General features: G+C 39.8%; 1 protein-coding gene across 2 annotated transcripts in view; it reads right to left on the bottom strand.

The window, feature by feature from the left end:
* The window catches only part of CABLES2 (Cdk5 and Abl enzyme substrate 2), a 42,514-nt gene that overhangs the window by 8,011 nt on the left and 18,520 nt on the right, over nucleotides 1–15,983 (bottom strand). The window contains exons 2-6 of one of the 2 annotated variants that reach the window (XM_073309123.1): nucleotides 10,854–10,925; nucleotides 10,594–10,686; nucleotides 7,731–7,808; nucleotides 3,370–3,478; nucleotides 2,464–2,629 (exon numbers count right to left, since the gene is read on the bottom strand). In XM_073309123.1, the coding sequence (XP_073165224.1) occupies nucleotides 2,464–2,629; nucleotides 3,370–3,478; nucleotides 7,731–7,808; nucleotides 10,594–10,686; nucleotides 10,854–10,925 (518 nt within the window). The remainder of the gene's footprint in view (nucleotides 1–2,463; nucleotides 2,630–3,369; nucleotides 3,479–7,730; nucleotides 7,809–10,593; nucleotides 10,687–10,853; nucleotides 10,926–15,983) is intronic. The other variant, XM_073309125.1, reaches the window with a different exon arrangement.

Raw genomic sequence — 15,983 nt, 5'->3', positions numbered from 1 at the left:
CCAGGAGACACTACAGTACATAATATTCTGACCACAAAGACAGTACTTGTAAGGCGGTGACAACAGGAGACAAAAGGCAAGTGCTTTTCTTTTTTTTTAATAGGTTTGCAATTTATTTTTTTGCTGCTTAAAAGTAATGCATTGTATGTGGCATACAGCTGTGAAAAAGCATATAGGATCTACCATGAACCAAGAACTCATCCATAATGCAGACTGAAAAGGAGGATGAGGCACTCACACATTGTTTATAAACATTACGATACCTCATGATCTGAATCGAAAAATACTCAGTCCATAGATATTACAAGGGTTCTAGTGAGAAGAATGAGGAGTGAGAAGACAACCTTATCACCAACTGTCCAAGTCAAAGATTTCAGTGGGATCAGGATCTCTTTTTGCACCTCCCATATTCTGGCTTTAACCAGGGACCTGGCATTTAGCGCAGTCTTGGAGTTGCTTTTTGTTGTACTGTCTTGCAACAACCTCTTAGTGGCTATTACACCAGATGAGCATAGCTGGAGTGCACAATACTCTGGCCACACCCTTTCCCCCTACTTATGCTAGGGCAGAGGCGTGGTAGAAACAGAAGAGAAAAAGAACTCTGCACTATCTAGGAACATGTTACACCACGATTATTCTGCAAAGGCCACTTCCAGAGTGGCATAAAGGGGCTGGAGCACAGGAAAGAATCTGGCTCCATCTCTACATTTAGAAAGAAGGTGAACAGTTGTGTGGGGTAGAGGAGTCAGCTGGATGTTTTCATCATTAGTCCTTACACTGCTGAGTTAAAAGGATGCAGTTATTTTTGCCTACTGGCATTCTGTTGCACCTGGTGTTCTATTGTCATGCTACTTATGCTCCACTGAAGTCAGCAGACTGTCCGAGAACACCTCAGGTACATTAGCAACACAGCAGGTTCCTTCTACCTGGAACATTCAAGCAGCAGAGGTAAAGGCCTGAAAGAAAGTTCCTTTTATAAAAAATGTTATTTATGGGTGTTGCGTAAGGATGCCAGAAATGGCACAGCATTGGAGATTCTAGTTTAGTGGCGGGTGAGAGTAAAGTGGTTACATATGTTGGCCAGAGATACAAAAGTCTATTTTATGTTCTCCCGTTAGAATATTGCTTTCAAGTGTGATTATAATCTGAAAAATGACTAAAAATGATATCCATATCATTCCATATTTATATCTTTCCATGGTTCCAAATGTGCTCTTTTAGCAAGCAGAAAGATGAACACTTCAATAGCCAGTCATGCAGCCTTAAATCTGGATCTGAAAGTTCAGCTGAGTTCTTGTCAGCTCATGCATTACCACACGATAAAAGATTCCGCACTTAGAATCACTCATGCATGAGGCACAACAGAACCCAACTCACTTTCAGAAAGATGTATTGACTCTACAGTATGAACAAGAAGAACACATTTGTTTTGTAAAGCATGTACAGGTAGCAGATCTGTTGAATTAGCTGTGTCACTTTTACACAGTTGCCTTTTTACCACTGAAGCACTGTAAGGTATATTGGTTTCTGGTTTGAACAGCAAGAGCTGGTGGGTTGGGGTGTTTGTTTAATTGCTGAGAAAGGGACACTGGAAACATCTTCTGCAAGTAAGATGTCACTTAAATATCAGCGTTGAATAATTTAAATGCTGCTACTTTAGGGAATCTGATACTCCGGTAATTTGTTTCTCTATTTTGAGCAAAACTGTGACTAGATCTCTTATTCTGTAAGCGTGCAGAAGTTTATTCCCCTCCCTACCTCTGGCACGACCAAAACTTGCACATGTCAAAATTGCAAAAGCACCTCCTCACGGATGGCAGAGACAAAATGAACTTGTTTATACTCTTAAAAAATAAAATCTTTTGGGCAGTCAGTTGGACACATGAAGTCTATGGTATTTAGTCTGAATTTAAGAAAATCACTTATCAGTGTTCCTTTAGGTTAGGCCTTGTCACAATACTGGAAGGGCAGGGAGAGTTCTTTCTTACATTTCCATGTGTTCCAAGTGTTCAAGTAATTCTTCAAAAGAGTTGAGGGGGCGGGGGGGGAAGAAACCTATCTTTTACAAAGCCTAGTGTTGTCTCTCCTGATAGGAAATGTAACTAAACTGATTACTCAGAAACAGGTAATAAAATAGCAATTCCAAAGATCAGTGCTGTTCTGTTGTGCAGCCCTTTATCTCCCCTGAGCTTTTCACTCCTTTTTGCTTAGCTATCTCTAGTCTACTCATTTGATCCTTTCACTGGTCTGTGGCCACAGCTTTAGGGAATGGCCTCCTGAAGAATTCTCAACTTTATCAAATCCTTCCTAAAAGTGCTTTTTGCTGACAGCCTTCAGTTCCTATTGTAATCTAGCCTTGTTCCAGGCAAATGTATTCCTGCCATTTTATAGCATCTTACAAGGAAAAAGGGTATTGCAGTTCTCCTTGCATGCAAACAGTGCAAAGCCATATGGAGTTTTTACCTATTTCTGTTCCTGATGGTATTGTTTTAGCTGTTACAGTTTTATGTCTTGACCCTATAAGACTCCGTGAAGCACTGAATCGACATGGAGGAACAGCACCATGATTATCAATTTTGCGGCCAACAAGGGCATTGGTTGGATACAAGAACTTTGCATAGGACACAACCTAAATAAAGACAACATGCGTTAGTAATTATAGGAGAGGCTGTGAATTACCTCTATATTTAGGCTAACACTTTCCATTCTAAAAAAAATGCTTGGAACTGTTTTTGAGTAGCTTCCATTGTTTGCAGCAGGCCTTGGGAAATTCAACAGGGAGAAAGCCAGGGGCCAGAAAAGTGTTATTTCTTTGTCCCATTAAATTTCATTTAGGTTTGGCACAAATATAAACTGTTGAAGAGTCACTATTTCTCTTCCAACACTTGCACTGTCAGCTGAATTTTGGCAGCATGCCAAATAACTGAACATGAATATTCTAATCTGAGGCTGGGCCCATATCTGCATCAAAGCAGCAGCATCAGTACACTGCTCTGGGAACCCTAGGAGAAGACATCTTCTCTGTCACTGGGGAGAATGAACTGCACAGGGGCCTCCCCACCAGTCTCACCAGACCCAGCATGACGCTTGTGGCCCATCAGTGCCACACGGGGAAGGTAGCTCTTCTCCACCTCCCGGGACACCTCTTATGAAAAGGATCTCGAAGTGCTTTATACACAATAATTAAGCTTCAGCACCTCTGGTGGGATGGACAAGTAAGGCAGGTCACTTAATGTCTACGCCTCATGGTCATATAGTGACAGAGCAGGGAACACCACTTTGAGACCCACCAATCCTCAATTCTCTATTCCACCCGCAGCTCCATTCATTAGCATGGTGGGCTCTACAACAAAAAAAATATTTCCTTACCTTGCCATCAGCTCCAAGCTCCACTCCTTCCAATCCAAGAACCATCTCTGAAGAGACTGAAACACCACCAGAAGGATGTCGCTGTTTCTGCCCTTCCATTTTTAGATCACTGTAAATGAAGACGGATACTGAAGTGTACTACAAGAAACTGCATTACAAGTCTAATTTCCTCTACAGTAAACACTAGACATGCCATAGCACCGACTTTACCACCACTGGAAAAAATTCCACTCTGTCTTCCCATTCCCCCTTTCAAGCAAGCATTAATTTTTAAATACCCTACTCAAAATGTAAGAGATTCACATAACTAGAGAACAATCTAACAGGACAGAAACTGGTTATTTTTAATTCAACTCAGTATTATTATGCTTACTATCATTTAAACTGAGCCATATGTAATCTTTCTTCACAAGTGTACAACCCATACTGCACTAACAAATGTACAAGTTTTGGGTAGCAAACCCAAGCAGCAAATATGTTTTACATTACTAATTTCCCTCCACTATCAGCTTACTTTTCAGTTGCAGTTTACTGACTTGAGCCCTCAGTCATAAAGAACACACTGACCGTAAATAGAGATTTCTAGCAGAACTCTACTTTAATAACAATATTCTACTTTGCCACCTACTACAGTCTAAAAAAAAAAAGTTACTGTATTTTGGTCAAACCATCATCGTCTGACAAAGAAAAGCTGAAAGAAGTGGTACGCTAGTAGCCAGCTATAGAATCCAACTCTTTCAAGTGACCTTGCTGCTTTCCCATCAAGTGAGAGAAACGTTTCCCATTGCCTATTTTTGTAGAAAGTATGTTTGCATACAATACAATTTCCACCACTAAACATCCGTTTCCTTCTTCCATAAGTTATGCACAGGACACAAGTGACAACACAATTGTTTTAGCAAAAGGTGGATTAAAAGTAAATACAATACTTTCTGTAGACTGTGTATGTCAAATGTCCACAGAGCTAACTCAAAGTTCACAAGAGATTCCTACATGGATTTTCCTCTAGTTCTCATCACTTATTATTCCTCATGTGAGTATTTGCAACTGTATTGTGTACATTTTGAACACATTATTACATTTCCAAAATACATTGCATATAGTTTGCCATAAATGGATAGTTTTCAGTTCTTGGCAGTAGGCAAAGTCACAGTGGCATTCAGCATTTAATGTTATTTTCAGGGCTTAAGATCTTTTTCTAAAAAAAAAGAGCATCTTGAAGTATTAATTTTTATGGCTGAGTTACAAATCCCTGAAAACGAGTCAGGAAAGATAGCAGCTGCCTTTACCTCTAGTGGTACATCAGCTCTAAGGGCAAAATAATGAACAGTATGACCAAAATATTTTTTTTAAAAAAAAGCTAATAGAGCACTGAGCACTACCGCAAACCTTCGAAGAGAACCAACTGCAAACAGTGCAATAAGGCAGGCCAGGATGACCAACCCAATGGAGTTATCCAGTTTCTCTTATCAGGACTGGCAAGTTTCCATTTCCTTTAACTTAATAAAGGACTGAAACTTCCCAACTCAAGTTTTTGCTTTTGGTGATAGCTGGCCAAGGGGGTAGCAAATGCTCTTATCACATTATATAAAGGAAAAAAACCATTAAAAAAAAAAAAACCACTGAAAGCCCAAACAAAAGCACAATTGGTGACAAATACCTAGTGCACTCCATCTTTCCCAATTATTTTTTTTTGGCCAAGAAAAGTAAACTCAAGACTCCTGGCTTCAATCTTTTACTATTACTATTAGAGTGGCAGCAAAAGGTGGAAGGAGAGGTAGTTTGACTTTTTGTTTTGAATAAAAAGATTCAAATATTGTGTAAAACCCCTAAAAGTGTAGCATAACTGGTTACCTTGGGGGAAAAAAAAAGTTTCTGTCCTAACACCACCACCCTTATTCATAATGTCAGGTTTTTGCGGCAAGCAAGATGTCTTAGGCCTTGATATTGCAAACATTTAGGCACTTGCTAACCCTGCACACATGAGTAGTCTCATCATAGAATGGTTTCACATACATGAAGTTAAGCATGTGCGTAAGTGTCTCCAGGAACAGGGCCCCATTTCCCTTTTAAATTCCAAAGCATACACTTCATAAGAACATAACAAGAACATAAGAATGGCCATACTGGGTCAGACCAATGGTCCATCTAGCCCAGTATCCTGTCTTCAAACAGAGCCTGGTGACATGCTTCAGAAGGAATGAACAGAACAGGGCAACTTATTTTTTATCCTGTCATCCAGTTCCAGCTTCTAGCAGTCAGAAGTCTAGGAACACCCATAGTACAGGGTTGCATTCCTGACCATCTTGGCTAATAGCCATTGATGGATCTTTTCTCTATGAACTTATCTAATTATTTTTTGAACCCAGCTATACTTCTGGCCTTCAGAACATTCCCTGGCAATGAATTCCACAGGTTGACTGTGTGTTCTGTGAAGAAATATTTCCTTCTGTTTGTTTTAAACCTGCTGCCTATTAATTTCACTGTGTGACCCTTGTTCAGGTATTATGTGAAGGGGTAAATAACACTTTCTTATTCACTTTCTCCACACCATTCTTGATTTCACTGACCTCTATCTTCCCCCCACTTATTTGTCTCTTTCCCCAGCTGAATGGTCTCAGTCTTTTTAATCTCTCCTCACATGGAAGTAGTTCCATACCCCTAATCATTTTGTTGCCCTTCTCTGTACTTTTTTCCAGTTCTAATATATCTTTTTTGAGATGGGACAAACGGAACTCCATGTAGTATTAGCCATGTGGGTGTGCAATGGATCTATATAGTGGCAGTTTGATTGTTTCTGTCTTATCTGTCCCTTTTCTAATGGGTCCTTACATTGTTTGGTTTTTGGACTGCTGCTACACACTGAGCGGATGTTTTCAGAGAACTATACATGATGACTCAAGATCTTTCTTGAGTGGTAGCAGCTAATTTAGACCCCATCATTTTGTATGCATAGGTGTGATGATGTTTTCCAATGTGCACTACTTTAGATTTATCAATACTGAATTTCATCTGCCATTTTGTTGCCCCGTCACCCAGTTTTGTGAGATCCCTTTGTAACTCTTTGCAGTCAGCTTTGGACTTACCTATCTTGAATACTTTTTTTATCACCTATAAACTTTGCTATCTCTCGGTTTACTACTTTTTCCAGATCATTTATGAATATGTTGAACAGCACTAGTCCCTGTATAAATCCTTGGGGGACTCTGCTAGTTACCTCTCCACTGTGAAAACTGACAGTTTATTCCTAACCTTTGTTTCCTATCTTTTAACCAGTTACTGATCCATGAGAGGACACTCCCCCTTATCCCATAACTTCTTACTTTGCTCGAGAGCCTTTGGTGAGGGACCTTGTCAAAGGCTTTCTGAAAGTCCATGTACACTATATCCACTGGATTGTCTGTTGACACCCTCAAATAATTCTAATAGATTGGCGAGGCATGATTTCCCTATACAAAACCAGTGCTGACTCTTCCCCAACACATCATGTTCATCTCTGTGTCTGATAATTCGGTTCTTTAATTTCAACCAGTTTGCCTGATACTGAAGTTTGGCTCACCAGCCCGTAATTGCTACGACTGCGTTTTGACCCTTTTAAAAAACACAAGTAGTTCTGCAATTTCGTATCTGAATTCCTTCAAAACTCTTGGTGAATACATTCTGGTCCTGGTGAATTATTACTGTTTAATATATCAATTTATTCCAAGACCTCCTCTACTGATACCTCAGTCTGGGACAGCTCCTGAGATCTGTCACCTAAAAAGAATGGCTCAAGTGTGGGAGTCTCCCTCACATTCTCTGCAGTGAAGATTGACACAAAGAATTCATTTGGCTTTTCTGCAACAGTCTTGTCTTACTTGAGTGCTCCTTTAGCAGCCTGATCATCCAGTGGCCCCAGTGATTGCTTGGCAGGCTTCCTGCTTCTGATGTACTGAAAACTTTTGCTGTTACTTTGTGTGTCTTTCTCTAGTTGCTCTTCAAATTCCTTTTGGTTTGCCTAATTATACTTTTACACTTGACTACCATGCATGGGCTTCTGGCTGATGAAGAGGGTGGGGGGAATTTTACTGACTCTCTATGGGAAGCCTGGTTGAATATTTTAATTGACATTGAATCAATTTGATTTTTATATTTTACTACTCAATGAGTGCACTGCTATTTTGTGCATGCCTTAAGTCTGATAAGCACATTTAAAATATACCCTGAAATAAAAGAAAATGCATACTAAAATGTGCTATGGTACATTACAGCTACATTCACTTATGAGGCTACCTCATTTAATAAATTAGGCTGTTGTATATGGTAACTGACTGGACACTTCAGAGCAGTGCAGATATGTCAAGTTAAAAGTAGAGACTCACCTGATTCGTAAGCTCTCCCCATATGGCAGGATAGAAAAAGCCACACATAAGGTTCGTTTAGCACAGATTAATACTATCCTGAAAGCAGACAAGAAAAGATTAAAGTGAGAACTGAAACAAAAGTTTTCTGCAGCTATAAAACATCAGCCTTGCTAGCAACCCTGTAGTTTCCTATGAAGTGTGCACATACAAAGATTTTTCTTAAATGGCTTCTCTAAAGAACCTAGGATGGTTGTGGAGTTTATACTAAAGAAAGCAACACAAAACCAGAGGGCATTCATATAAGGCTGAGGCCCCACAGGATCAAGGTGTGTAAAGTTCTCAGGAGAGCCAAGAGTGACTCCCATCTTGCAAAAACAACAAGGAGTCCGGTGGCACCTTAAAGACTAACAGATTTATTTGAGCATAAGCTTCCGTGGGTACACACCCTACTTCTTCAGATGTTGCATCTGAAGAAGTGGGGTTTTTACCCACGAAAGCTTATGCTCAAATAAATCTGTTACGGTCTTTAAGGTGCCACCAGACACTTTGTTGTTTTTGTGGATACAGATTAACACAGCTACCCCCTGATACCTGTTCCCATCTTGCAGCTGCTCAGAGTGTTTAGCAGCATGAGTCAGCCACTGTACACGGACTTTTAAAATAGGAAGTTAATTTTGTAAACAATATTTGTAGTCATGCATGCTGAGGTAGTGGTTGCAAGCCTATACTTCAGAACCTATGCTGAGCACCTGCTGTTGTCAGGAAACAATCCATCCTCACATAAAGCATCACACAACAGGCCTTCCTCCCACCCCTGTCAGCCATTAGACATTAATTAAGTAATAGCCAACATGGATTTGTTGAGAACAAATCATGCCAAACCAACCTAATTTCCTCCTTTGACTGGGTTACTGGCCTAGTGGAAGGGAGGAAAGCAGTATGTGAGATATCTCTTGATTTTAATAAGGCCCGCAGTACCACATGACATGCTCTTAAGTCAATTAGGGAAATGTGGTCTAGATGAAATAACTATAAAGTGGGTGCATGACTGGTTAAAAGACCATACTCAAAGAGTCGTTATCAATGGTTCACTGTTGAACTGGTGGGATGTACATAGTGGGGTCCTGCAGGGGTCTGTCTTGGGCCCGGTAATATTCGATATTTTCATGAATGATTTGGATAATGGAGTGGAGGGTATGCTTATAAAATGGGTGGATGACATAGCACTGGATGAGGCTGTAAGCACTTTGGAGGACAAGAATAGAATTCAGGATGGCCTTGACAAATTAGAGAATTGGTACAAAATCAACAGAATTAAATAAAGAATATTACACTTAGGAAGGAAAAAATAATCAAATGTATAGATACAAAGTGGGAAATAAATGGCTAGGTGGAAGTGCTGCTAAAAAGGATCAGGGAGGTATAGTGGATCACAAACTGAATGAGTAAACAGTGTGATGCACTTGTATGAAAGACTAATATTCTGGGGTGTATTAACAGGAGTGTTGTATGTACTACACAGGTGGATATTTTTCCCACTCTGTTTGGCACTGGTGAGGCCTCAGCAGGAGTACGGTGTCCAGTTTGGGCACCACACTGGAAGAAAGATGGGGACAAACTGAAGAGAGTCCATAGGAGAACAACAAAAATGCTCAAAAGGTTTAGAGAAAAGCTGACCTAAAAAACTGGTATGTTTAGTTTTGAGAAAAGATGGCTGATGGGGGACTTAACCACAGCCTTTCAATGTGTTAAGATCTGTTATAAAGAGGACGATGATAAATTGTCCTTTATGTCCCCTAAAGGTATGACAAGAAGTAAAATGGCTTAATTTGCAGCAAGGGAGATTTAGATTAGATATTAGAATTTTTTTTTCTAACTCTAAGGATAGTTAAGCACAGAAATAGGCTTCCAAGGGAGGTTGTGGAATCCCTGTCATTAGAGGTTTTTAAGATGAGGGTTGGACAAAACATTTGTAAGGGTTGGTATAGGTATACTTGGTCCTGCCTCTGTGCAGGGGGCTGGACTAGATGACCTCTTGAGGTCCCTTCCAACTCTACATTTCTATGGTTCTATTGATAGGGGATACTTGGCTCCTACATAAATCACTTTTCCACCCCCCAGTTCTCATAGAGCTTTACAAGAAGTGGGTACAGATCATCATCTTCATTTTACTGCCCAGGAACCTCGGACACAGAGAGGTTACGTGACTTGCACAAGCTCATACAACAAACTGATGAAACAGCCAGGAGCACAACTCAGGTCTCCAGACTTCCATTCCATTCCCTACCCCCTGGAGCATACAGCCTCTCTAATTAGCTGGAGCTAAGGACTACAGTCTAGTATTAAATCTATTAAACAGAAGTAAATAGAACCGTTGAGTTTACTCAAATTTCACAAATAAGAACGATCAGATTGTTTTTTGCATTCATTCTCTCCACTTCAAGAGCTGAAGTCACTAAGCTCTTTTCCGATCCAAACAATTCCCAAGTGTCACATTGCTCAACTATCTGAGGGTCCATGTTGGCTTTTACCCTCACATATCTTAGCAGTCAAACTTGTACGGGTACATTTTACACTTAGAAATAGATGTATATAAAATTTTATAAAAATCTTATTCCCCCGTCCAGTATATTTTAGATGATACTGCAGTGTCCAAGAACCAAATCTTTGGATAAACCAGCCTATTTCCTCGACTCCAACATTCCTGTGTGTTAAGCTGTAATTATTTGTGACCCAAATCTGCCAACCTTACTCATGTAAACTGGTGCTTATTCACATATATAGCCCAGCTGAACTCCGAAAGACTACTCACATGAGTTAAGTCCTACTTCATGCAAATAAGGGTGTCAGAGTCAGACCCCAAGTGAATATAAAACATTACCTGCTATTCTTTGTATCATATTGTCTCATATTCTTGATGAAGTGCATCTTCTTCAAGCTTTTGTGTCTTGGAGATCCAGACGTGTGCTTGGTTCTGCAATTAAAAAGAGTTATAAAGTGATCTAAAACAAAGATGTAGATGTTATGATCAGATGGCGGCACTAGCATGCAGGACCTCAGATATTCAGCTTTGAGGAGGGTGGAGGGAGGAGAGGACTTGCATGCAACGAGTTAAGATTAATGCTGCTTTTGAAAAAGTACCTTCGTACACTGGCACATTCCACTATGTCTTCTAAAAATTCTAGAGAGCAGCGCTGGGAGATAAAACGCCTTCTGTAAAAATGTACAACACCATGAAGAGTGAACAATATTAGTTCATGGCCTTTGAGATAGGAAACTGCAACAGAGAGCTATGAAGTCTTAAGATATTGTACTTCTCACAAAAGATAGCTGAAATATTCAAACCTCAGCATCTTTAAACTTCTGAAGAGGCCAAGAAACGTACAGTTCCCAAAGCAACCAGTTTATACTGAGTAAGGGGTTCATCTTTTTAACAAGTTGGTTCTCTTAACAAAGGTGTCATTTGACTAATCAAAATACTTAATATATTCTGTAGAACAGAAAAGCCTGCCTGCAAGTTACCACTCTTCCGGAATCTTTGCAATACAAAGTTTAAAAGACCCAATGAGAGGTGTGGGAAAATCCCTTACCTGGGGTGGGAGGGGGAAAATAAAATTTATCTCATAGCTTGTGTGCTTTTCCTCAATTCAGCAAATAGGACTAGTTACTTTCCCTGTGATATGAGTTTAGATAAACTAAAAAAGCCTTCTTAAACAACAGGTCTGGCTCAATAAAAGCAACAGAAGTACTTTAAGAAAACTATAGAAAGGGCTATTAAAGAGGAAGCTTGGGGTACTTCATGCCCATGTAAAATTCTAAAATGGAAACATGGGGGAAAAAAATCCACAAGAAACTGAGATGGTGTAATGTTAATGGTGTATCACATTAACATGGGGAAAATGGACCTTGCCCAGAGGAATAGATTCCTATTGTCAAACGCTTAGATAATTCATTAACCAGTGAAAATGAAAACGTGATCAAAGATTTTGAAGCTATATACTCCATAAGAATGATGTGTTCAGACCCAAATGGCATTAAGAAGCCACCTCCAAGTAATAGTACTTCACTGTAACTATTAATATTCTACATCTTCTCCCTCTGTCTTAGTAGCCATAAACACCCCATGTACACAGATATTTGAGTTTTTCCTTCTGTTCTTCTTGAGAAGGTGTCCGTTAATTCTGTAATATGCACGGTCAGAACTGGATTAATTATATCAAGAGAAGCCAGTTTAGAGACTGTACTAGACAAGTAAGGGGACACTGGTTTAAAAAAAGTTTGGTAAGATTTTAAAGACAGAAAGACAACGGAGTTTCTTTAAAGTATAAGCAAATATCCCTACATCCCAGGGGAAACAAAATGACAGCAGTGTTTACGTTAAGAACTATGAGAAACAGCAACTGGTTTTCTTCTATCAAGACTAATTCTGTAATTGGACATACAGAAGCTAGATATTCTCTTGCACAGCTGGCTCTTACTGACTAAGTATTTTCAGTTAGTCTACTTTTAGGAATTCCATCAAGCACTTAAAAAATAAGCAGCTACACACGTTGGTAAATAAACCAGAAAAAAAAAAAAAGACTAAAGGTCAAAATTGAAAGACAGGAAAAACCCCAAAAAACCCAACAAAACAAAAAAAAACTACGTCAGCCTGCATTATTATTTGGGTGCCTGAACAGATGTATAGATAAGGCCAGAAGGGACTACCGTGGTCATCTAGTCTGACCTCCTGTACAACAGGCCAAAGGACTTCCCCAAATTAAAAACTACAGCATATGTTTTAGAAAGACATCCAATCTTGATTTTAAAATTGCCAGTCATAGAGATGTCATCCCAGCCCTGGGTAAATTGTTCCAATGATTAATTACCCTCGCTTAAAAATGTGCACTCTATCTTCCATTGAATCTTGCACTCTATCTAGCCATTGAATCTGTCTGCTAGACTGAAGAACCCATCATCAATTTTTTGTTCCCTATCTAGGTATTTACTGATTGTAATAAAGTCACCTTTAAGCCTTCAGTTTGCTAAGATGAATATGTTTAGCTACTTGAATCTATTACTATAAAGGGCTTTTTCCAATACTTTCATCGTTCTTGTGTCTCTTCTCTGAAATCTCTCCAATTTTTCAACATCCGTCTTGAACTGTGGACACCAGAACTGGACATGGTATTCCAGTAGCCATCGGACCCAGAGCCAAAGACAGAAGTAATATAACCTCCTTACTCATACTTGAGATTCCCATTTATACATCCAAATATGGCTTTAGGTGTCTAACTTTAGGCACTTAACTTTGGAAGTAAAAATGTAATTTTAGATAATTATAAAAAGATTAAGATGACAAATTTTGATTTCCTCCTCCCCACCCTTGTAGTTACTTTTCTCAATTTCTTTAAAGATACTGTCAGAGCTGTTGATAAAAATGTTAGTCCAGTCACACTTTAAAGTAGTAAATAATCATCATGTAAAAGCTGCAACTATACAGTGCTTTTCCTGCAAATGCAAGATCTGCAATTTGCATGGTAAGCAAAGACCCTTTATGATGAGAATATCTGCATTTCTATGTTAAATCCTTACCAGTTTTTCCTACTAAAGTTAAAGTAAAAAAAAAAGTCACTTTTAATAACTGTACAAAGAGAAAGTCTCCAGGAATAGCTCTGCCTACATATTAAGATACCCTGGATAAAGATTTGAAAATTAGACTATTTATTTTCTGTAGTAAGAATTCCAATTAGTAGTTTGCACTTCACTATAAAATGAATCCATCCACTTTGTCCAAATTATTAGAAAACTAAATGCCTTCATACATTGCTGAAACCCAGTTAAAAAAATAATAATCATGATTTACCATTCGTATCTACTTTTTGTAAGAGAGCATCAAGAGACCCAAGACAAAACTATATTACTGTATGCATTTTTCTCCCTTGGCAGTAAAGGGCATCAAAAGCAAATGTGATTAACAACTAATTATGGCTTAAGGAAATATGTAACGACATTCTCCAATACAGAACTTGGCATTTTCACTAGAAAGCAAATCTGACATCTCAAACAATTTCACTAAGAGAAATTAAGGTGTTCTCTGGAAAAAGCAAAGCTCAAGCAAGCACTCAGCTGAAAAATTTCAGTCGCTCCTTGTATACAAGAATGGAAAGAATGTTAAATCTTCTCATGTGTGAGTTAATCAATGTTAGAAACGGTCTTTCTAGTCAGTCAAATGGCTAGAAACTTGGTACATCCACAGGGAATGGATCACCTATAGCCCCAAGGTCCTCTGCCAAAATTGCAGTTTTAAAACATTTCTTTGTATAACTCTTTTTAAAGTAGTTTCAATCCTACTCATGGTTATTTTGGAGCCATCGCAGCCACAAACATGGCTACTGCAGTGGTATTTCAGCATGCAACATCATCCAAGATAGACAGGTGTCCACATAAATCAAACAATTCCTGGTGTTCTGAGAAGGCCATTACACATGATGCAACATTCTCAGATCTGGAATTCTGTCCCTGACCCTAGGAAACGTCACAGGATTCACGTTGTACGGTCTACAGCAGCGGTACTCAAACTGTGGGTCAGAACCCCAAAGTGGGTTGCGACCCCATTTTAATGGGTTGCCAGCGCTGGCATTAGACTTACTGCGGCCCTGGGCTGAAACTGAAGCCTGAGCCCCACTGCCCAGGGACAAAGCCCAAAGGCTTCAGCCTTGGGTGGCAGGGCTCAGGTTACAGGCCCCCCACCTGGGGCAGGCTCAGGCTTCAGTCCACCCTTGTGGGGTCATGTAATAATTTTTATTGTCAGAAGGGGTAACAGTGTAATGCAGTTTGAAAACTCCTTGGGTCTACAGCATCAAGCCCATCAGGATGTGATGAAACACGACTAGCCCCGTCCCCCATTAATTTGGTTTTCTCCATGTCTAACAAAATTCGCACAGATGTAGATTGCGGATTCTATCTGTGTGTGTGTGCACATGCAGGTGCATGTGTGGTGGTGGTGGGGAAATAGTTGCATAAAAGGGTGTTGGTTTAGTCAACTAATAAAGGAAGACACAATCCCCACCTGTAGGAATCTATGGCCAAAGCCACCTTGGTGAAAGTGTAGAGTACCACAGGGATATGCAAATACAAGTTCTCCTTGCTTGGCTGCATGAAGCCCACTTAAAAGGCGGGCACCAGGAAGGAAAGAGCTTGTTCTTTATTCCAGGAAGGTCTGTAAAATTAACTCTCTAGGATTATGAAGTACAGCGAGAATATCTGCTTCCTGGAGAGAGCACCTGTACTTATTGCTCTGAACTTTATGGAAAGATTCAAGGTTTTGGTGTGTGTGATATATTCAGCATGTTTAGGAGGGTACCATTAAGTCCTCTGTATTATTTTTTAAAACATCAATAGATGTTGGTTAGAATCAGCAAGTCTCAGTGTCTCCAAAACCTATTTATTTGGAGATTACGTCTCACTAAGCATCCATCACTAGTTACGCTAGGGCCGAGCAAAAAGGTCTTGGGTTCACTTTTGGATTGTCTACTTGCATTCATGTCCAAGTGGTGGCTGGGGAGCAAATGCTAGTCCCACTTGCCATGCCCAACTCCAGCCAGAAGAGGAAAACCACCTGTTTGGAAGCAGCCAGCCCACCTTGGAAGGTGCATTTTCAGAGCCTGTGCAGGATAACAGGAAGCATTACGATAGTGAAGCATACTGCTCTGGGAAAAACTGGCCAAGTCCACTGATGTTTAGATGTATTTGAAAGGAGAAGGGCCTCACACTCACTGTCTGAAATTGGACCATATAATTCACAGGAAATCAGATCTGCTGACAGCCTGCTTCTGCATTAGGAGCAAAAACCCAGACACTACAATAAGAATTTCTAGTCAGATTTGCTTGGTTCAGTCTTCCAAACCTCTGGCTTCTGCCCTTAGCCCATACTTCAGTTTGCTGGGCTTGCTCTGAGCTCAGGTTTGCTGCTTGACACATTAAATGTGAAAGTTAAAGCAAGAGGAACCTCATTTTAGGGCCAGGGGAAGCTTACACAACTGAAGTTTATTTTTTCCTAAATAAAATAATCAATCTCAGTCCATTTGACTCAATGTTAGGAATGGAGAGAGCACGTGTCTAGGTGATCCACTTTAAAAGATTGCATTTTGACAAGAAATGAAAGAGGTGTTTGCATTAATACCTTCCTCTGTCCCTCCCAAGCTCAGGAACTTGATGATGTACTTTGCCTGCACACTGAAGAGGTGTCAGGAACATTACCCATTCTTGAATATCACAAAGCTTTACTTC

Source organism: Lepidochelys kempii, chromosome 13, assembly GCF_965140265.1.
Source record: "Lepidochelys kempii isolate rLepKem1 chromosome 13, rLepKem1.hap2, whole genome shotgun sequence".
Classification (NCBI taxonomy): domain Eukaryota; kingdom Metazoa; phylum Chordata; order Testudines; family Cheloniidae; genus Lepidochelys; species Lepidochelys kempii.
Note: the sequence above shows the minus strand (reverse complement) of the source record. Positions and strands in the feature narration are given on the sequence as shown.